At 37.5% G+C, this 23,623-nt stretch overlaps 2 protein-coding genes across 4 annotated transcripts in view; both read right to left on the bottom strand.

Annotated features, from left to right (window-relative positions):
* The window catches only part of LOC109078020 (metabotropic glutamate receptor 8-like), a 156,818-nt gene extending 148,720 nt beyond the window's left edge, over positions 1 to 8,098 (bottom strand). For both annotated transcript variants that reach the window (XM_042738368.1, XM_042738374.1), the window contains exons 1-2: positions 7,953 to 8,098; positions 4,946 to 5,751 (exon numbers count right to left, since the gene is read on the bottom strand). In XM_042738368.1, the coding sequence (XP_042594302.1) occupies positions 4,946 to 5,452 (507 nt within the window). In that variant the 5' untranslated portion in view covers positions 5,453 to 5,751; positions 7,953 to 8,098. The remainder of the gene's footprint in view (positions 1 to 4,945; positions 5,752 to 7,952) is intronic.
* A 785-nt stretch (positions 8,099 to 8,883) lies between these two features.
* Positions 8,884 to 20,345, bottom strand: LOC122139634 (zinc finger protein 800-like). 2 transcript variants are annotated; one of them, XM_042738361.1, is made up of 6 exons: positions 20,148 to 20,345; positions 17,031 to 17,106; positions 14,044 to 14,139; positions 13,706 to 13,849; positions 11,955 to 13,212; positions 8,884 to 9,789 (listed from the first exon to the last, which is right to left on the bottom strand). In XM_042738361.1, coding segments are annotated over exons 2-6 (1,551 nt in total). In that variant the 5' UTR covers positions 17,083 to 17,106; positions 20,148 to 20,345; the 3' UTR covers positions 8,884 to 9,788. The 2 variants fall into 2 exon arrangements, with proteins under 2 accessions (XP_042594295.1, XP_042594286.1); XM_042738352.1 differs by having other exon boundaries at positions 16,986 to 17,106; positions 20,148 to 20,342.
* Between the last annotated feature and the right edge of the window lie 3,278 nt (positions 20,346 to 23,623).

Genomic DNA, 23,623 nt, shown 5'->3' with positions numbered 1-23,623 from the left:
TAAAAGAACAATTTAATAATCTAAAGAACCATTTTCCAATATAAATAAACTTTCTGGAATGGAAAGATTCCTTCACTCTTAAAAATAAAGGTTCTTTATTTGCATTGATGGTTCCATGAAGAACATTTAACATCCATGGAACCTTTCCATTCCACAAAAGGTTCTTATAATGAAAAAAAAAAAAAAAAAAAAGTTTCTTTAGATTATTACAATGGTCTTCACAATATGAAAATCATGGTTCTTTTAGGAACTGTTCCCTGAAGGTTTCTTTGAGGAACCAGAAATGGTTATTCTATGGCATCACTGCAAAAACTCCAATTTGAAACCTTTATTTTTAAGAGTGTTGGATGTTAGAGGTTCTTCATGGAACCGTCGATGCCAATTAAGAACCTTTACTTTTTAAAAGTAAAGAACCATTTTTGGTTCCTCAAAGAACCTTTCAGTAAACAGTTCTTAAAAGAACCAATTTTAAAAAGAACCTTAGTGTGAAGAGCTTTTTAATAAACAAAATAACCATTTTCCACTATAAAGAACCTTTTGTTTAACAGAAAGGTTCCATGGATGTTAAAGAAGTTAATAACCATTTTTGGTTCCTGAAGCTTTTTTTTATCCCTCACTATAGAGAACCTTTTGTGCAATGAAAATGTTCCATGGATGTTGTTCATGGAACCATAGATGCCAATAAAGAGCCTTTATAATTAAGAGTGTAGTGTTAGAGAGAAAATAATGCTACAAAGCAACTTTCATTTGTGAAGTTCACTAGATTATTCAAAACTAAGCATTACTACATGCTAATGAATACATTTTCTCATTTCATTTCCAGCACTATATATAGCGTAAAACACATGCATTCAGCCGTGCACAGATGCAATTTAATAGATTTAGGAAGGTGCAAAGGTTTATTAGCCTCATGCATCGATGCCAATGATTTTCAGCATGCAAGAAAACCCATCTGCTGAAATTAACTTAAGAGCACTGGTTCAATAAGAGAAGAAAACAACTTTATGAAAATGCCAACTTCATTACACAATCCATTATGGCGCAGTGCGAATGATTTATGCTGTTGCGCATTTCGTGGTCTAAATAAGCCATGGAAGAGCGCAGTTGATTCTGACCTTTACATAAACACACAGAGACTAACGATAACAGTCTCGCTGACTCAACCCAACATAATGTGCATCTGTTGGTTAATTACATTTTAATCTAATTGTTGTCTTTCTAGAGTAATGAAGCACAAAATCGATTCATAATTCACGGGCTGTTCTTGTTGAAATGCGACACATTAGTCTTTTTCTCTTTAACTTCAAACTGAGATGCAGAGCGAATTTATATATATAAAAAAAACATTTACACTCGCCAATTTAGCTCTCAGCATGACTCTGATGTGATTTTACCTTTGTTCTCTTACATTTGGGCAAAACCTCAAGTAAAATCCCCCGTGGCTGAATGGACAGGGCGACATGTTGCTACTGGATAACAAGTAATGCCTGTGGCTTGTCATTGAATCAAGCTTTCAGAAACACAAAGGTTGGTGTGTTTCAACACAATTATGACTGACACTCTATTGATCCAGCCGTATTTTGCATATCGCCATCAAAAACCATCTGGATCCCTTTTACTCACAGCTAAGATAAAACGCTGAAATGAGTCTCATGAAAGTCATCTTTCTGTCATACAGTAACAGAGTGTGCTATTTGCAAAAAAAATGAACAATAATGTTTGGCCGCAGAAAAAAATATGTTCAGCCACAAAGTTATCAACCACAAAGTAAACCAACAACAAAGTTTTTCCCTCTTACTCTTAAAATCCACACACAAAACAGTCATGCTGCACATTTAATAAGATCATAAAAATAAAATTTTCTCAATAAAAGCACTTTGTTTACATGAACTTACATGAAACTCCAGTTACAACACAAACTCTATTCTCAGCAGCTTTTTGTATTACAAATAAATGATTGCAACAGTCAGAACAAAATCATTATTATTTATTTAAGTTGTTCTTGAAAGAGTTCAGTCTGAATGCACAATGAATGCCGAGTGTTGGGGCCTGAACTCATGAACATGCATGTCAATTGTTTGGCAATGAATGCAATATTGCAACATTTTGTTAAATGAATAAGGACAGGCAGCAGTGAAACACCGTCACACAAATCCTAGTGAACCTAGTGAATTTATAGACATCATAAGTCTTGGAATATACCTTCTTTACCAGTTTATAAAGCAGCTTTACAAGTACTTGTTGTTGATAATGCATTGCATATTGACAATTTTACTCAATATCCATGTGTTGTGCATTTAACTCAGTCATAAGTCATTTTGTTTTTTATCACATTATTAGTTTAGCATTCTAGCAAGTTGTGCTATCTGTGTGCCAATGCACTTCAGATCAGATGCTTATGTGAGGTGGCTGCCTTCGAAGACAGCCAGGCGTTAGAAAGCAAGGCAGCTTACTTCATTTTAAAGTGCATATATTGCACAACAGTATTATGCATGTGCAAGTATGAGCCCTTCCTTTTTCACTCTGCCATGCACCAAATGGAGGCACTTCATAGTCCTCAGAAATCACATGAGGTAAGACCCCACCTGCAGGGTTGCCCTGATAAATCACCTCCCCAATGAATTGCATCTGAATTGCACCTGCAGTGCGCTGGGACTGTCAGAGGAATGGAAATCAGGTGGCCCTCCTCTCACTAGGCATGCTAATGTTGTAGTGATTACCTAACAGGAGTTCTGCCGGGGAACTCCATCTGTCCCATTCAGAATCACTATGCGTTGGCATCAGCCCCTGTTCACGGTGATGCAGGCACTCTCGGCCGTCAAGAATGTCTCATATACTGTCTTTCACATACATACAAGTGTTTTCAGTGGCTAATTGAATGACAGCAGCTAAACATACTGCAGGCACGCTTATCAAGAGCAACATGTTTTAAACAAGTATCATAAAACCTCCATTTAAATAAAATTTTGCATAATTCCGGAACATAGGCATGGAAATTAGCCTGTTTACAGTTTTTATTTTATTATTATTTATAGTTAACAATTTAGAAAACTGTTTTATCTAAATCCACTTGCTAATGAAGGAAAAACACAACATTTCAATCTGTAACAATACTCAGATATGCAAAGGTCATTTTTATCTGTAATTTAATGTGCTAAAAACTTTGCATTTTTATTTAAACTGTTTTAAATATAGAGACTTCCTCAGCATTGATCCTTAGATAATTGGTCTGATCTTTTGACACACTCGCAGTAGGAAATGAATGCCGTTTGCGATGCCAAGTGTCAGACTGCTTCTACTTTCAAATGAGCCACAGTCCATAACTCTAGAAACTCTCTAGTCTCGCAAGCAAATACTTTTGCAGCCAATGCTTCTGAACATTCGAAAAATGCCAAAGGGATAAGGCCACAGATTCTTATAAATAATAATGAGCCACTGTTGATGTATAGGAAAATTATGGCAGCCAGCCATGTCACATTCAGTAGCGTTCACCCTAGTGCTCTTTTTGTATCTAACAGCATAAAATTTCATAGGCCTTTAAGTGGCATTCTTCTTGAGACCAAGCACATACTCAGCCACATGCACATTAACTTGCTCAACACCCAAGACAATGTCTCTTCTAATCGTGATTGCTTCCTGATCTCAAAGTCTGACAGCTGACATGATGTTACAGAAAAAGATCTGTGCTTGCAGTATAGGACATGTGTCATTTACTGCAGCTGGGTCATTCGGCACAACGTGTCTCCATCAATCAGTCAAATCATGGTCAGCTAATGAGTGTGGCATAAACAGCAGAGAGTTTCATTAACATTGTGTGGTTAATTGGCACAGGGCGGCCGTGAGTTGTTCCTATGACAACTACAATGAGCAGTCGGCCAGAAGTGTTATTTATACCCCTTATTAAATATGACTGAGTAAAAATACATTGTTGTCAAGAGTCCACTTAAGCTTCAGTCTACAGACATGTATACAACATACTATACGCAGCCCATTCCTATAGGATTCTTAGAATCTCCTAGAGGCGGTGTTATTCTAGCAAAGACTAGATTGTAACAGGATGCATTCCCCCCTGGGGAGCCCTCTGGTTCCCTTAATTTCCACTGACAAGCATAGCAAAATGCTGGAGTTCATTTTTTCTGTTTGTCCAGAAACAGATCTTCCTGCTGGGTCGGGAGACTTACATTTAGACTATTTAGACTTTCTCCGAAATCATCCTGCCTTGAGATTCATCCAAGCCAACATGCACACACACTCTGTCACAACATATTTCAAACAACTGTAGTTTGAGTTATGTGAGGTTAGCCATGTTTATGAAGACCTGGTCTGCGTCAAAGAGCTACTGGAAAAGACTTAGAAACTAAGCAAGCAGAAACTTATCCAAAAAGACTTGCACATACCAAGGGGACAATCTCACCTGGCAACCTAGGGTAAAGTATTTTGCTCAATGATTCAATGGCCATGAATTGCTTCTTGTGCCATTTTTACCTACAATCTTTTGGCTTCCAATCAAGATTGTTAACCACTACACTAAACTACCAAAATGAGCCAAACTTGACAAATATGGGCTGGTCTTGATTGTGGGTTTCAATCTACAGTGCCCAGACCAGACTGTTAACAACTACACTGTATTATAACCACCTTTTTCACAACAGCTACAGACTACGCCCCATTCACAGGCCCCAGAAAAACACGTTTAGACCACTTATGAGACCCTCCTTACCTTAAAAAGTGTCATAACGTTGACAGACTTGATGGAGACACATCCACTGTGATCAAGGGCGTAGGTTTGCTTTTGACATTGGTGGGGACATAACAGCAGCCCACACCCTTCTAGATCCAGCCCTGATTGATATCCACTACACTACGCAACATCCATCATTGATGTTGAAGAACCAGAGCATGCCCCCATTCCCAATCCCAAGATGGACAAGGTGAGCGTGCTTACCTTAAAAAGCCTCAAGATGTTGGCGACCATGATGGAGACAGAGCTGGCAGCTGCACCAATGACTCCAACAATTTTATCTGGCTTGGCAAATATGGGCTGGTCTCCGTTGGCACAGCGTACATCCGAACCGTCACGCTCAATGAGAGCTTGTACAAAGGTAAGTGACTGCTCCAGAGCATAGGTGTCCCGTGAGCAGGTGTCCAGGATACGGGCACCCAGTGTCACGTTAGGCAGCAGCTCTGGGTCTTTGTTGATGAGGTCGATGGCAAACAGCATTGCCTCCAGTCTGTGAATACCCTTCTCCTTCTTTAACTCCCCGCAGGGAACGCCACGCTCGCCCCGGGAGTGAACCGGAAACAGGCCACCCAGGATGATGTCGCCATCCAGACGGATAGAGTGGGCATACTCAATGGGTGGTGTCTCCACCCGCTGGAGGGAGACTGGTAACCAGTAGCAGAGGAAGAGGAGGAACTGGTATTGAGTCCGACTTAAGTGTACAAGATCCATATCCACAGGATCGTTGGGGACAATGTGAGGAAGTGTAAGTCTGAAAAATCCAGATGGTGGAACTAAGTACTAATGGGGGCGCAGGTGGACGGGAACATCCATGCCCATTTCAAAGCTGAAGTCGTGCCTTTTGACCATTTAGAGTGTGGCCACAGGAATTTCTCATGGGGCAAAAGCATCTGGCATACATGTTGTGTGACTGATAACAGGTGATATAAGGAGATGCAAAAACACCAGATGAGAAATAAACAAGTGTCTTTCCAAATCAAGCTCCAGAACTCTCACATCTTCAGAAGCATCTAAAGAAAAGAAAACATTGTATGAGTGGCTACACAAAGAGAAAATCAAACATGACTCAGGCACAATATATGCAAGCAACAAAGCAAACTCTTCAAAAACACGGGCATCTTGACAGGGAGGAAATTACATCACAGTCATTTGGAGCTCAGTGTGGTCTTTCACTTCTGCCTCACTGAAGAAAACAAAAAACAAGGCCGTCTTCTCTAACATTTGCATAGACAACCAAAGACATTTCGCAGTGAGAGGAAATGTGTCTATTTGCGGACAATGGAGCTGTCGGGTTGATTTTTACAGTTCAGCTTTGTGGAATGGAGTGGGACAGAGGGTAATCAAGGAGAGTTATGGCAGATTGATTTTCACAACGTTTTTTTTTTTTTTTTTTTTTTTTTGTCAGGATGCATAGATATGGAAATTTGGGCCGATGCAGGTAGACAGTAATTATTTTAATGTTAGTGTTTACTGATATTATTATTATTATTTTCATTCAAAAGCATTTAAAATTTACTTTATGGTTTTCAAATGAACATGTTATGTCTCTGGAGAAGTATATACTCTTGATATAGATTTCAATATAGATATAAACATAGAGTCTTTCCCTGTGGGCTATCTTACATCAGTCCACATTTATTTCTTTTTAGCCAAACCCTAAGCCCCAAAATGCAGGCTGCTAATTTACACTGTTGTTGGCACACATCAAACACCTGAAACATTTCAGAGAGTCGAGACAGAGAGAACCTCTCGTGAAACACCTCCACATCCCCACTCTCGACTGGAGAGCCATCGCTAGATTACGCGCAACGAGCACAGTTACGCACTGCCTTGCGCTTCCGAGAGACACATGCTGCGCAATCTGCCGCCTCCGTGCGCCAGGAGCATCACTCTACAACGTAAAGGAAGTCCACTGCACACTTCCGAGTGGGATTCTGCTCCTCTGGTGAGCCACAAATCCCACTGAAATTCCCACACTAACCCAGACACTATAGATCACGCAGGAAAGATCTCACCATCCCTGGATCTTACTGTTAACTTTATATTACCTTACAAATAACATTCTATGCAGTTCTGTTTTAGACTAGAACAATGACTCTCTTCTAACGTCTCGGTTCTGCTGTAATGATTCTGTATTGCTTTACTCTATTCTAAAGGACTCTCTTCTGTTATATTCTATACGGCTCTATTCTACTGAATATTCCGTTTTTCTGTCTTCGGGGAAGACCAGTGCGCATTGGTTTCTCGAGTGCAGACACTGCCTGTTTGAATCGAAATTCATTTGCATATATGATAGTATATGTGCATATGCATAATTGGATTATTTCAGCCTAATATTCTACTCGTCTGCACGAATTAATCTCTATATGAAAGCTAGGGTCTTCCCTCTCTTCTGTCGTTATATCAGAGACAGATGGAGTTATTACCATGGCAGACGCAGTATGTCCCATTTCTCTTTTTAATTTGCACGAATCAGAATGTGTCAAGCAGAACCATCTTCTACTAGAGATCCCATTATATTTCCAACAGAAGAACCTGTCTCATAGGAATCCAGAGCTTTCTCTCTCATACAACTGTAGTTGGAAAACAAAACAAGCGTCTGCTTCTCCAAAAACATTCAGTCGCGTGAAATTCGGAGTTTATATTATGTAAATACAACTCATGAGAAAGACATGAGACGTTTGACAAAAATTCACAGCCTACACATTAAGCACGCACATTTCTGATTGATAATTCTGAATTTATAGGACAAATAAACTACAAACCCAATAGTCCATGTGTATGAATCAGCACTCATGCATGCGTGTGCATTTGCGCACATTCCTTTGATGCAATGCAATGCAATGCAATGATTCACACGCTGTCTAATCAACACAGCCTCTGCATTCTCGTTCAATTTTTTATATACACCAAAAACACAAAAAAACTGTCTCATTAAAAGTGCAACTATGGTTTCTGAAAAAATAAAGTGCTTTTAAGTGACTATTGTCATCATATAAAAGACAAACTACTGTATCTCTACAGAAATAACTGTAACATTCCTTTAGGTTTCACAATAAAACAATTATCTTTTAGATCACTGATAGTTTTCGTCCTCAAAAGATATTCATGAGCAGCATTTCAAACCGCATTTTCTTTGATAGTATAATACTTGCAGCATAAGAGTACAATTTTAAAGCATACTAGCATGGCAGTAGATGTGAGATCTTACCTTCTTTCTGCTCTCAGATGCTGGTTTGTGGTGCTGAAATGAACAGCGCATCCCCAAAATCCTCCCTGGGAATGTGATTGCTCTCTCACTCACACACACGCTCTCTCCCTCTCTCTCTCTCTCTTCCGTGCATCACATGCAGTCTTAAATGAAACATGCTCTCATTTCAGAAGGAAAATTCTCAGGAACGTTCAGGATTGATTGAGGGAACACCCCCTCTTGTGCACAAAAATAGATGCAGAAGTGCAGGAATAAAGGAAAGAGGAAACGCAGGAATGTGAAGATTCTAACATTATTTTGGATTTTGCATTAAAATAAATAGACCATCTGCCTCTATAACTGCATTAACACTTCTTAACACTTCGGTTTTGAATGCTAATTGAGTCAAATATTACCGAATTATGATATCTTGTGTCATCTTACACGATATTTTTTGGATGTACACTACTAAATTATCCTAAACCTCAACGGGAAAAAATCCAGTTCAATGTATTAATTCAACGAGTCTGAATGCACAAAATTACTAATAGTTCCTAACACTTTTCGGCGCGTAATGGCAAATACTATTTATTCAATTATTATTTTAGCCATTTAGGATCCACCATCTGCTACTAACCACATCTGAATAAATTGAATTTGTAATTCCAAACAGTAAAACAGATTTTGGAGAATGTCAGATTTGGCTGTTATACACTTCGACAGCTGCTTTATAAATAGTACACTATTGCCCTCTAGTGTTACAAAAAAAAATTGGCTCACTCACCAAATTATGAAACGGGTTCCCAACCTACTCAGCAAAATCTAATTTAATCATCTTTAGCCTTTCTATAAATCTAATCAATAATACATTTAAAGTGCCATTTTATCCTGTTATATGATAACATAAGATGCATTCAAACTTCACTTACAAGAAAAAAAATCAATGCACATAATCATTTCCTCTGTTTATTGTTGGTAAATACATTCATTTTAACAATCAAGAAAAAAAAAAAAATTACCAACTTTTATCCGTCAAGCCTCCGGAAGGCTAAAAAAAGAAACTTGGATCTACACATTTGCACATTTTGGAATCCTTGTGAAGACCTGTTAACCTTTCTGTAAAATGTTAATAGACAAATGAGTGAAAAATAACATAAGAATCATCTAAAACTGATAGATCATAGATCTCATAGAAAGTGTTTAACATTTACCTGCAGGTCATACAAGGACAACTGGTCGTCTTTCCCAGAGCATGTGCTTGTTCAAACATTAAAGATCCTATTCCCTTAATATAACTGAAGCAGAATCTGAGTTCATGACGTTCCAGTGGTCTTCGGTGTCCACCGTTTTCTCAGTAAAAGAAACGACTGCACTGAATACCAATTAGCCTGATGGGTGTCAATAGCCCACGTTCAGCTGCCGTCTGCAGGAGTTCAATGCCCTCTCACCGAGAACATGTGTGCCTTGAAGCTCCACCTGAGGCTAAACCCGCTACAACGGCATCCTATAACAATCGTTTATGTGGTTTTGGATGGAAATGGCAGTGGGGGAATGGAAAGCATATATATTGTCTCTTATATCTGAGAGTAATCAGAACCCCTCATAAATGGTTAATAGAGCACCGCTGAAAATACTGTACCGTTACATTGACATTCTGTAGATTCTGAGATTCTGTAGTATGTGTTTTTAGGACGATGGAACACATTTCCATTTATACCCTACTTATGGTTTAAAGTCCTTTTTGTAGTATAGCACTGTTTCTTTGACTTTTTTAACGGTTCAGATTTACTTTGTCACTCTCACTGTCCAGTATGTCTTTCCACAGTCACTGCAAGTCCAGTTTGCGGTCAGTAGATATCTAATAGAGACAGGAAAGAGACACAAAATAGTATCATAATATTATCAAGGATTTATAGACAGTAATACCATATTATGTACCATATACCATGATATTCTTTAAAGTGTCTTGGTGGAGTACCTTGTACAGTAAGTTCATGGTCAGTTAAATGGATTTAAACAGTTCACAATAAATATAGCAGCCATTTTATAGTAGAGATGCACCATTATTATAATTCTGGTTGATACCAGTAAGCTGATAATTATTTTCATGTTATACCAAGAAATAGTTATATGCTAAATACTAAATATGATAGTATATACACTAAACAATCTATACTATTTTGTCTGAATAATAAAAAATAAAAATAAAAAAAATCCATCATTAAAAAGTGAATTTAGGTACCACAACATTATAATGTACAGGATTAAAAACCGATATTCATTTCAAGATTATATTTAAGAGTGTTATTAAATTATTTTTAAATATTGCCTTTCCCCTTATCTCACTTTAAGTTAATCTGAATGTAAAAATGCAAAATAAAATAAAAAATGTAATTAAAAAATAATATCGGTCAATAACCGATTTATACACGATATATCGTGTATCCGTACAATAAGGTACAAACGGCTATAAGCAGTTGAATTGTTTACAGGCACAATACACACAGACATCAGTTATCACTTAAGTAACTCTGCCACATGTCGACTGGGAGCGGGCGGTAATCCAGCCTTCATGTGTTTTCATGTTACATGTAACTTACTGCAATCCAGAGACAAACACAAGGACTGAGACCCAGAGGAACAAGTGAAAGGCTAACTGTCAGAGTGACATATGGACTTCTACCACAGGGAGAAAATGGGGCATTAATGGGGGAAAAAGCAAGTCACAAAAATGGACATGGATACCCAAGGCAACTCTGTCACCCTTATTTGAAGATCAGAGACAGACAGAACGGCTTGATTAATACAGCCCGGCTGAGTCGAGCGCTGTTTCCAAGGACACGGGTGAGTTATCTTAATTGCTTCTTAAAGAAGCCCCCCTCAACTGGCACCCCAAGGGCTCTTTAAACCTTGAGGTGAGACCGGGGCAGCCTAATTTCCGGGGCCTTGCTGTGTCATCCATGCTTCATTCTTCCGTGCAGGAAGCCCACCCTGGGATTTCTCTCATTCATTAACAGCAAGGCTGTGGTAGCAATCCACCAACCAAAGCACAATTCCTTTCTCCCGCTACAACTCACCATCTGCTGTACCATCGAAGTTCAGAGAACAGGAAACAGCTGCACACAACCTACTGACAGCCTAGACAGCCTTTTAACGCATCATAAGCTCACTCGCAATTAAGCATCAGGATTGAGACTAAAAAGGTAGGTAGCATAACACTGCTGACAAGATGTTTAGGCCAAATTCAAAAGCAGAATTGCATGCATCTTTTGCCAAGAAGGCAATTGCAGAATATATTGCGATGAGCTAAGTGTAAAGTGAACATAAGGTGGTGAAAAATGCAGGAAAATGTCAACAATAAATACTAGTATTTTTAGCTTAGCAACTTGCTCAAGTCCAACTCTATTGGAAACAGTATTGGAGTATTAGTTGCTCCCAAAAGTATGTTCTAATAACGTTTTGCTAATGTTCTGATTAAGTTATAAAAAAAAACATTCTCTGAATGCTCAAAATGTCTTTTTTTGTTTTGTTTTATAGACAGTTTTTTCTTGGTTATGGAAATTTTAAGGTAACATTGCACTTTATCAGTTTGCAAACATTGGAATGTTAGTTTTGAATGTTCTCTGAACATTCTGAAACAAAAAGTAGCTTAATATTGCAATAAAACGTTAGAAACATATCCAACTAAAACATTTCAGGAATAATCATTCCATGAATTATGCATAAATAATGTTTTTGTGCTAACGTTTAGAGATCACTAATGAAAACTCTGAACAACTGTTCCATTAACATTACAGCAAGAAGATTTTTTTCATTCCTTGGGGAGAACCTTGCCAGAAAGTTCTGAGAATGTTCCGTTAGCTGGGTCCCTCTGTAGAGTATTCCACATCAGTTACTTACAAGGTTTCATTTTGATTTTTATTGTGCCCTAGAAGGTAGCTACCTCGTAGGAAGTAAACAGCGAGGCAGCTCACAAGGGTTTGGAGCAGAGCTTGTGTAGTGTATTGATTCAGATGCACTCACCAGAGCGTGACCTTGGATCTTGTTTTGATACCTGCGCTCTTGTTTGCGGATTTCAGATGGCTTCTCTTGTGCAACCCTAGGTATCTTGTCTTTTTAAAGCTCTGGCCACAGATGTTGCACATGTGCAGAGATTTCTTGGTGGCACTCCCTTTTGGGCTACTAGGCTTCAATTTTTTGTCATGGGTCACCTCGTTTTGGCACTTCTTACTGCCGGTCTTCAAGGTCTTTTTGCCCATTATGCTAGGAGCTTTTGGAGGCAAGTTTCTGCGTGTCAGATATGGTGAATTGTGGTGGACTTTCACTTCTTCATGTTGACCTTGAACTTTCGCCTCCTCTTTGTTTAACACGACCTCCGCTGGCTTCTTGATGGCGTAGCTCTCCAGCGACTGGGAGATCCTGCTCAGGTAGGAGGACTTCTTCTTGTGGAGCTCTGAGAGATGGCGTAGCACGTCCCTCTTGCGGCGCGTCTTGTAGCGGCAAAGCGGGCAGCAGTAAAACTTGACAAAGAAGTCCGTGCCATTATCAGTGTGCAGCTCAATGTGTTTCTCCAGGTTTTGCACAGAGCTAAAGGTCCGTCTGCAGAGCTTGCAGAAGAGTGCCTTAAAGTCAAAACCTATGGAGAACTGAGCCTTGGATGGGACTTTGTCCTCCTTGGGGCTCTTCTGGCTCTGGGAGTCAGAGGAAGAGCTGGGACTGGTGTCAGTATTGTCTGGAACTATACCATTGGGCATTTTCTTGGAGCTGCACATGGAATCACTGGAGTTGGTTGTGGAACCAGAAGATACAATCTTGTGAACAGTCCATAGGTGCCTCCTAAGATGACCTCGAACCCTGTATGTCCTGTTGCAGAGAAGGCATTTGCAGGCGGCCAGGTCTTTGTCACCTGCTTCTTCTGTTGGCTCCTCAGGTTCTTCACTATGCTGATGCCCCTTGTTTTCTTCTGCATCTTCCTCTCCCTTGTCCATGTTCTCTCTCACATCTTCCGCATCAATGCTATTGTTCTCCTCTTCTTCCAACCGGACCTCCTCCATGTACGCTTCCTGGCTGTCGGAGTGGTAGTGTGTCCAGCTGTCTGTGGCCATGTGGTTGGAGCTTCGAGATGAAGGTAGCAGCTCATCTTCTTTGGACAGGTACTGGTACACAGCATTCTGGTTGCCAGCAATGGGCTCCAGTTTCAGTACATATTCCTCTTTATCAGAGCAGGGATATATAGCTTCGAGAAGTTCTTTTATGCTCTCCTTGCTAACTCCAGAAGGGTCTGGAACCAGAAGTAGACCTTAGTTAAAGTTTCTATTTTATAGAAAAATTGCATTTCCTTTTTTTGTGTTTTGTTTTTTTGATTTTGACGTGTACCATGTCCACTCAGACCATTTTATGAAACAATGGGTCATTGATAAATCAGTTTTGACTCTGTTAGCATGGATAGATTAACCAATCAAATTTACATATAGAAGTCTTAAAGGTACAGTTGCTAAAACACTATTAAAGAAACCTTAACTATCAATATAAAGCTGACTTGAGGGGAAAATAATGCCAAATAAAGTGCAAGCTTTGAGAGGTAAGCTGGCTTTAAAGGGTTTTCCTAAATCCCCAAATCAGTTTAGGTGGTGAAAATAAACAAAACAGGCAGAACAGCAACCACCAATCATCAATTATGCTTTATTGCAATATGTCAATGAAAAATACTCAGGTTAAACTCAACATTGGTCTTTAGGAGAGAATGAAAAATAGAAATGCAGTGCTATACTAACCATCAGGTTCAGGCAATCGAGTGAAACAATAAATTTCCTTGTGTTTGATCAGATTGGGAAGGCCACGGAAGAGACTGCGGCAGAGTTTACATTCAAAGATTGTGTCCACCTCTTTGAGGAGAATGTGTTTCAGCTGTGCAGTACCTGCAAATAAGCACAAGAGGGCAGTGACAGGACTCATTGAGTTTTTGTGTTGGCTCAGACAATGCTCGTGACATCAGGGCTTGAATTCTTCTCATAGTTTCCATTTCATTCATTTCATTCTAACTGTTCGGTCAGCTACGATCATAAAGAGAGGAAACTGAGGATAGGTAGCACATTGTGAACAGACACAGCACCTGTGCGGAAACATTCAATGATCTGCTGGATGCCAGATTTGGATCTGAGCAGTGGTGTTTGTAGCAAAGGAGGATCTCCAGGTTCTGTGGAATAGACTGCAACAGACAAACAGTGTATTCTTACAATATATCAATGAGTCATATATCCCTTTGAAATGTTCAGAACAGTTTTAACCAACAGATTTGTTGCTGCAAAGGCATAAAACATCATTCTAAACTCCAGTATATTCACACCTGAGAAGAATGGCTCATTTCTAAATGCTTGTACTGAAGGTTTTTCCTTTGCATCACAGAATGTACCTCAGTTGTAATGCTGCTTATCTCTCTTATTAACACTTATGACAGTCCGTCAGGGTGAATCTCTTTGAATAATCCTCTCCAGACAAACTCATTATACAGAAATGATGATCTGAAGTCTGCTTTGCTGTGCTCATGCCAGTATGTTTTGGATGGCAGATTTCGCCATCCATTCAGAGCTTGTGCTTTCTAAATGAGACTTTATTAAAGTTTGCATTATTGATGGCCGCTGCGTGCAACTGTCTAGATGAGTATTTACGAAAACGTCTGGCTCTGAAACAAAAGCTTTGATTTAACTCACATCTCCATTTTTCCGCTGGATAAATGGGATAATCTCTCTTCTGTCTGGGTTACGTATGCCAATATTTCAAGGTGCTGATTAATGAAGCTCTAGTTTGTGGAGACTATTACAGAAAGGACTTTTATTAGTGGAGTTTGCAATAGCACTAGTATTATTATTGCTCATACTTAAGGTTATGGATCTGAACAAACACTATCGTATCATAGCGACAAGTTTGCACAAACAAACCCCCTTATATTTCCTCTTAAATTAATCTAGAAATCTTACATATCCGATGATCTAAAATGACTCTTAAAGAGCATTTTCCATCACCAGAGCTACATGGGAACAGATCACTTTGTGAGGAGGTGAAAAATCAATCGTGTGTGAAGATACGAGGCATGAACACAGCTGTGGATAAAGCGACCAAATCAGTCAGAGATTGATGATGGGGTTGTTGGTGAATTTATGACCGGACCAGCCAGCAGAGCCCAGTGGTGTGTTTACAGCGGTCCTCGGAGACTCGCCTTATATTGGAGGTGTTTTATGAGTGTGTGAGGGAATTTCCTAGAGGAACAGCCTGAAATTTGCCAATGTCAGGACGGCTAGGTGAGGAGATGGAAGTCAACACACACCTACACACACTCAGAATCAATCTAGGGCTCTGCTGTTGAACACTGCTGACTGATGTTTGCGTTATAACGGGCTGGTGTGATGGTATATTCCTCAGTTTCCACTAAACTGTTCGGTCTGTACACAAGAGCCCAGGTCCAAATTGAACACATGCCAAGTGCCAGATGAGAGAATTTTTTTTCTCTCCTCTGGTAAATAAAACTTGATTAACTCACTAGTTGGCAGATAGTTGTACATGAATGCATGAAAAAAAAAATTGTTGTTGGTAATTTCATGGTACATTTATCAGAAATATAAGTTGATAAACTTTAACTTAAAAAAGTTACTTTGGCAACTAATTGAAAATACATATATTTAAGTACTAATATTACTAAAACCAAAACTGAAATAAAAATAAATTAAAGCTATATAAAAATATGACAAAACTAAATATGTAAATAAAAATAAAATAAAAGCTAGTTTAAAATATGAAAAAAAACTAACAAATATGACTAAAACTAAGCTAAAATTAAAATGAGAACTGAAAAATTCAGAATTCAGAATATTAAAAAATGTGAAGTCTAATAAAAATGACAAAAGCACATATAAATTAATAAAACTGAAATGAAAAATTAAACTATAAAACCAAAGTTAATTCAAAATATAAAAAAGAACAAAAAATGACTGAAATTTAAACTAAAATTAAAATGAAAACTGAAAATATAAATAATAATAATAAAAATGACAAAAGAACAAATTACCAAAACTAAAATGGAAATGGAAATAAAAACAAAAGATAAGTGACAAAAGCACATGAAAATTACAAAAAAATATATAATAAAATGTCTACAAAATAGGCAAAAATAAAAGCTTATAAAATATTATTTTAAAAAATATTTTAAAAAGACTATAATAGTATATAAACAATACTAAAATAACACTGCTGAGATCACTAAACTGGAAATATGAAAGGAAAAATACGCAAATGGGATAGAGAAAAATGGGAAAACAAGTTTATTTTTCTTTGTTATAATATAGAAAAGGTTTATTCATATTTATTTTTTGTATGCTCAAAATTAATATTGAAGTTGAAAGGAATGCACTCTCTTCAAAGCATACAGTATAGAGAGTTTAATTCATTTCTAAAAACAAAGCATGAAAAAGTAACGTGAACAGGAAGTAAAACTGCTACATCCTATCACTTTCACACAAACCTCAAGCCCCTCCCCTGAACCCACCTCTCATCACAGGAGGCGTGGCCTATTGACCTCCCAGTATAACGGAGCAAAGAGCAGCTCAATCAATGCTTCAGTCACCATCCCCACACAAACACTTTCATTTCTTCACACAGCCCAGTTCAGTTCATTTATAAGGAGCTGATCATTTCTTGATAAAAAGCCTGAAGAGTGAGTTACCAGTTCACACTAGTTTACATATATGTGTGTGTGTGAATGTATCTTCCATTACAGGCAGCGGCTGAGGGGTGGGCCGTAACCTCTCCTCTGTAAGGGTCACAGACTCTAGTGACCCCTACTGAGTGAGGGACAATAGCAGGGCATGGAGGAATTTGCTGTAATCCTCTAATAGGGAAGGATGGGCTGCTTTTAAAATGCATTTAATCTTGTTCGGATTATGTCCATTCATATGGACCGGTCAGAATGGATCCCAATGGTCAGGATGCGTGTCATAGACTTCATTTACATGTAGAATTCATTTAAGATTCAATAAACAGGGAAAAAAAGCAGAAGATTACTTAGTGTCTTGCTGGCATGGTCAGGCCCGGGCACAACGGCCTCACCTCTGAGTTCATCCGTCTGACAAGACTTCTCATTGTCTGGGGTTTCCTCCATCTCTAAAACACTTCAAATGTGTCTCTGTGGAAATACAGAGAACAGTAGAGCAATAAACAGTGATGCCAAACCCTAAACAGTACTGCTGCAGAGAGCTTTTATAGCATGATATATAAACAAAAACCTTTAAACTAGCTTATTTTTGTGTCACTACAATTATTACAATTATGTCACTACAATTTACAGTAGCAATCAAGTAGGTGGCGAAAAGGGGCTGTTAAAAATATATTTGTCTTTGAATCATTCATTCAAGTGATTCATGCAAAAAACACTGATTCATCAAGTAATGAGTCATTGAATCAATCATTGCAAATTACATGGAATTTCATTTCCAAATTACATGTTTATTTGTCTGTTTTTTTTTTGTTTTTTTTTCAGAATCATGAGACAACCACAACCTCCATTAACAAAAAAAGGTCACAATTTATCCAGAATCGTGCAGCTCTATTTTGCACACAAACAGCTCCTAACCAAGTCCAGTTTTTTTTGAAGCCTGCTTATTTTTGTTCATGATATTCAGCTGCAACTAAATGTTTTGTAAAAAGAGACAGAATAAATATTTTTGATATCCAAATCTTTGACTTAATGACTACATAATGACTTCACCCTAGGCTGTAAAATTTTGTATTGTGCATTTTTCAGCGAAACATTTGTCTTTCGCTCATCTATGCTGCGTTTTTTGATCGTCCTTAAGTAAACTTTTGCCTGTTTGGTGATTAAATAAACTGTTTTAGACCACCTCTTGAACTGAATGCGCGATACCTGTGCAACTAACATATTTTGTTATTTTGATGAGATAATCTAGTGTAATAAGATAGAAGCAGTTATAGTGTGAGACTATACATACACTATCCATAGATATGTAATTGCAATGCTATGGCCTTTGTGTAGATATTTAAAGATGGCTATCTTTAAGCAAGCCTATTGAAATGAAATAGGAAACAAAAGGAAAAAATTATATGTCTAAGGTCAGCTCAGATCGCCATCCACTTTCACTGTATGGAAAAGAGCAGCATGAACATTCTGCTAAACAGTTGCTTTTGCGATCTACAGAAGAACAAATGTCAAAGAGGTTTGGAACAACATGAGGGGGACAGAAAATGCATTTTTGGGTGAATTATGTCTTTAAGCAAGACCTCAAGTGTTGCCCTCTTCTGGAATATGCTCTCAGTCTTGACAATCACTGAAGGTTTCTACATGACAAGCCCATTGAAAAGTTAATAGAAGCCACTTAATATACATGAAAGAGGAACATGTGTTCACTTCTTGTGGACTAAAGCCTCTAAATATGATGCTTTATCATAGAGGACAGGTATAAGGTCTTTTCCAAACAGTGATTCTCATTGCTTACTCTCTAAAATATTGGGAATAATCAAAAATAAAATGTTAATCATCTGTCACAGAAAAAACGTAATGATCAACCAATAATCTGAATACAATGGTGTGTTTATGGTCATATAAACAATCAGAAGTGCTGAGAGCTCAAATGGCCTCCTCTTCACAAGCCTTCAGAGTCTGTACTCAAATAATTATCGCTCTAATCAAGAGCTCTGAACATCTCAGCAACATCTGTTTCACTCATTACTTGGATGATTCAATTATGGAAACTTCTCGGTCAACTTCTCTGTAAAAAAAAAAGTTATGCACCTTAAATTTTATTTATTTACCTACTTACTTTTCCCTTCTACTGTCTTTCCTTTAACGTTTTTGAATCAGATGCTAATCTAACACTTGCTGTTAGTTTTCTTTTCTAATTTATTTCTTATTTCTAGTGTATTTTTTAACCTATTATGATATGTAAGTGTTATGTAAACAGCTGCTTTGTTTATAAAAATTGTTTTGTTATAAAAACTCAATTTTCTCAATAAAATTAGTTAAAAAATGCATTGGCAGCTAGCTTATCAAGTCCAACGTGATAGCTTCACAAAGTTCAAGCATACTTAAATATTATAAAATATTTTAATATAATATAATAAAGTGAGTTTTATGATTATGACATCACACAAAGCACATTATGAGTCATTACATCCTTTTACATCTGCATATTTAATAACTTACAATCACATAATGTCCGAAATCTCCTGAAAACCTACATACTGGCAGTCTATGGGACAGTCACAGGCCTCACGGTTTTCATCCAAAATATCTTAAATTGTGTTCTGAAGACGAACTAAGCTTTTATGGGTTTGGAACGACATGGGGGTAAGTGATTAATGACAAAAATTTTCATTTTGGGGCGGAGTATCCCTTTAAGTCTGAACACAGCTGACAATCAGTATATAAACAACTGTATTCAAATGTCACACTCCAATAAAATCAGCTGCTGATGGGTTTAATGCTGTTTTCATTTACCATTTGGCGTCTGGTTTGTCCCAGAACTCCGCATAGTGAGGACTCTGAGAAACTGACACTACACATGTTGATTTACAAAGCATTAAACTCACTTCTAAAACAATTCATTCCATGTGGAAACTTTTTATTCCTTCAACTCAAGTATGTTTTGGCTCGATACTCCGGTCTTTGATTGCGTAAAATGTTGTCACAGTATCCAAACATTCTATTGAGCCTAATTTTTAAGTATTTTGCATTTGAAACTACCAAAGTTCACGGAAGAACCACTCACAATGCATTTTAAAACCATAAAGAGCGCATGACGCATGTAAGACAGGATAAAGGACGTCTTAAAACACGCAAAATAAACTTTACAATCCACCGACACCCGAACGAGCAGAACCGAGCCTGCGTGAATTACGAACCGCTGCGCTTTGCTTGTCGTTGCGCGCAGCGCTGGAGAGCCTTGAGCCATTGCGCGCGCTCTCCCGCCTCACAAATGATGACAATGACCACAAAACACAACTAATGTTGTTGACAGTAGACATCCGCATCTAATAAACCATATAAAGCCGGAATCGAAACCGAGCCGTCTCTTCACCTTCCACAGACTGAACAACAAAACCATGACGCCATTTTCTGCAAAAACAACCGTTTTCGGGGAGGAAACGCGACGTTTTTACGCGTTTGAAGCGATTCGATTCGTCTTAAACGAAGCTTCTGGTTGTTCTTACCGAATTATTTCCGCGGATTCCCGGAAGATCCTTAGACTTTGCCTCTATGAGCTCTTGGATGGTGTGTGACGCCTCCGCGCGCATGAATGTGACTCTCCACCACACACACACGAGCCCTACAGAGCAACACTGGAGATCCGGGCCGGTGCGAGAGAGCTTAGGTGCTCGAATCACCTAATTATCACCAATAAAGACATTTAAACATAAGTGGATCCAGGGGACTAATGCATTTACAGTAAATAGCTTTGACTCTCGTGCAAATGCCAAAGCAAATACATTTACTTTACAAACTGTAAGTTTCTAAAAAAGGACATTTTTGAAAGTAGTTCATGTTTTGTGCATGCGCATAAACTCTTTAGGTGGTCATTCTAATGAACTCAAAAAGTTTTATATTTAAAAAAGTTTGTTCATTCCATATTTTTTATTAAATTTATACTTTTAATGATTACAACAGGCCATTTAAATACGTGTTAAAGTTAATTAAAATACTTGCGACAGTGTTTATATCTGTAAATACATTTACATTTTTATGATCTTCTGAAATGTATTTCTTCCATGAATATGTATAGAAATTATTTCAAAAAGACTATTTTGACATCTAAACTTATTAATAACATAGTATCGATATAATAACAATATAGGCCTAATTAATGTTACAATAAATCACTATCACGCAAATTGTTTATAATAGTTTATTAAAATACGTTTTAAATGTAAATACATGTACATTTTTTAAGATTTTCCTGAAATGCATATCTTCCATAAATTTGTATGAATTATTTCAGTAAGATTATGACTGCTATAACATTTTATCTAGGCTAATTAATTACATACTGTACTATCGATATTTATAATATTAATACTAGGATTTTTTTTTTTTTAATGAAGCTTCTCACAAATACAATAGATAGCAATGACCAATATTTAGATCTAAATTAATCGGATCCGAAATCTTAGATTAATATAATGTAAAAATATGAAATCATTATAAGCTAAGTAACCTTTTCCTGACCTGACCTCAGGTGCCAGGTAATTGCGTTGCTAGGATACCCGAAAATTAATTTATGCGAGCACGCGCTTCTCTGTTGTTTGCTCGTGCACGTCAAACAGAGACTGCAAAACTGAGATACTGTGGATAGATAGATAGATAGATACTTCTGTAAGTATAAACACTAATGCAAATCAAGAACACAAGCAAGCACAGTTAAGAAAAATGTATTTCTGTAACAGCTGAAATGCAAAATATCATCAAACCTGAAAATACACATCTATATCATTGAGAACACATGGGCAAACAGGACACAAACAGTATAAAGGACACAGGAGCTTGTCTTAGGTATGAGATAAATGCTTATTAACACCTCTTATGTCAGATTTAGATATTCTGTACGAATAGTCCAGGTATAAAAATAAGGCCTTCGAAATCTTTACAATTGTTATGGCTGGGTCACGTTGAAGCACTATACAAGGTATGGCTATAATATCTACAACATATGCATCTGTAAGAGAAAAAGTGGACCGGTGATGTGATTGGGAATAAGCTCATTAACAGGGCTGCTTGTGCAGTGTTATGACAAACCATCTAGTCAGCAATGACATTCACTAAAAATGGCAAAGTAGTAGTATGCACACATGCAACAATACATATCAGTAGACGAACTGAACAGAGTGGAGAACATTACAGAATTAATTCATATTGCTTCAGGCATTTCCCTTGACGTGGAAGCAAGCCGTGTGTCTTTCACAGAAAACACTTTATGTGATACTGAGTTCAATGTGTAACCGGAAATGTAGCTTACAAGATACAATTATTCAAATTAAACCAATGATGATTGGAATCTCACTCCATTCCTTTTAAAATCAGCCATCAAGCTACTGAAAAAAAAAAAAAGTTTAAATAATAAAATAAAAAAAATGAACACAAGAATAAAATGCAAACTTAAACGACAAAAATTTATATATATATATATATATATATATTTATATATACACACACACACACACACACACACACACACACACTATGGAAACCAATAACTTTTTAAACTAAATCGCAATTGTGAGATATAAACTCAGAATTGTGATTAAAAAGTCAAAATTATAAAATAAAGTCGCAATTACCTTTTTTATTATTATTCCGTGACGAAAATGGGCTTCCATAAAAAAAATAAAAAATTAGAATAATTTAAACAATTAAAATTTAAAAGTATAAAACAAACAAAAAGAAATAAAAATATATAAATAAAAAATTGCACTGCTACTGTGTGCCATGGTGACATTCGTTAATTTCTACAAGCGCGATGTATTTACAAGGACCTATAATAATAATAATAATAATAATAATAATACTTCATAGCTTAATTACAGTTCAAGATTTCCTGTTGATGAACTGTTGTACACAGAGATTTGTGGCACTACTGGAACAAAACAAAGAGCCATAAGGTCAAGTTAAGTGGTCTCAAGTGGTCTTTCACACTATTCTGAAAATATATATATATATATTATTATGTCAATAATTCCTTAGAATAATCTCTAATGATTGACGTGCAATGGGAAAAGGCAAAACATGTAACTGAACATCCTCATCCGGGCGGTTTTCTTCTTCGTGATGATAAAGATGCGGTGTGGATCGGGGGAACTTCACCGCCACGTGACTTCGAAACATTACAGCGCCAAATCCATATGGAAGCACTTCACGCATAAAAGATGTCGTGGAAGGGATCCGGGTTGGTTTCTAGCTCTGGTAGCTGACCTATGGACAGTTTCGCATTGGCAGCAAGGCAACACGGTAATAATCCGGGGTAAAGAGCCGTCACAGCAAACACAAGCTGGGTTCACAGAGCGTGTTTTCTTTGCACAGTCTGAACAACTATACATGATGTTTTCTCCTCATAAATTCATATATCAATACTTTTTTATAAATGAAAGAGTACTCAAATCCTGAAAAAAAAAAATAAGTGCAAAAAGGGATGTTTACAGAAGTTCTGCCTCCTTAAAGGAACAGTTCTGACAAAACTGAAAATTTGCTAAAAACCGCTCAGGCCATCCACGATGTAGATGAGTTTGTTTCTTCATCAGATTTGGAGAAATGTAGCATTGCATCACTTGCTCACTGATGGATGCTCTGCAGTGAATGGGTGCCATCAGAATGACAGTCCAAAGAGCTGATAAAAACATCACAATAATCCACAAGTAATCCACTCCAGTCCATCAGTTAATGTCTTGTGAAATGAAAACATGTGTGTTTGTAAGAAACAAATACATCATTAAGAGGATTTGAACTTAAAACATTGCTCCCAACTAAAATATGAGTCCATAATCCATAATATTGTGGATTATTGTGATGTTTTTATCAGCTGTTTGGACTCTCATTCTGACGGCACCCATTCACTGCAGAGCATCCATTGCTGAGCAAGTGATGGAATGCTACATTTCTCCAAATTTGATGACGAAACAAACTCATCTACATCTTGGAT

Source organism: Cyprinus carpio, chromosome A4 (assembly GCF_018340385.1).
Source record: "Cyprinus carpio isolate SPL01 chromosome A4, ASM1834038v1, whole genome shotgun sequence".
Classification (NCBI taxonomy): Eukaryota; Metazoa; Chordata; class Actinopteri; order Cypriniformes; family Cyprinidae; genus Cyprinus; species Cyprinus carpio.
This window is presented reverse-complemented; position numbering and strand designations above follow the sequence as displayed.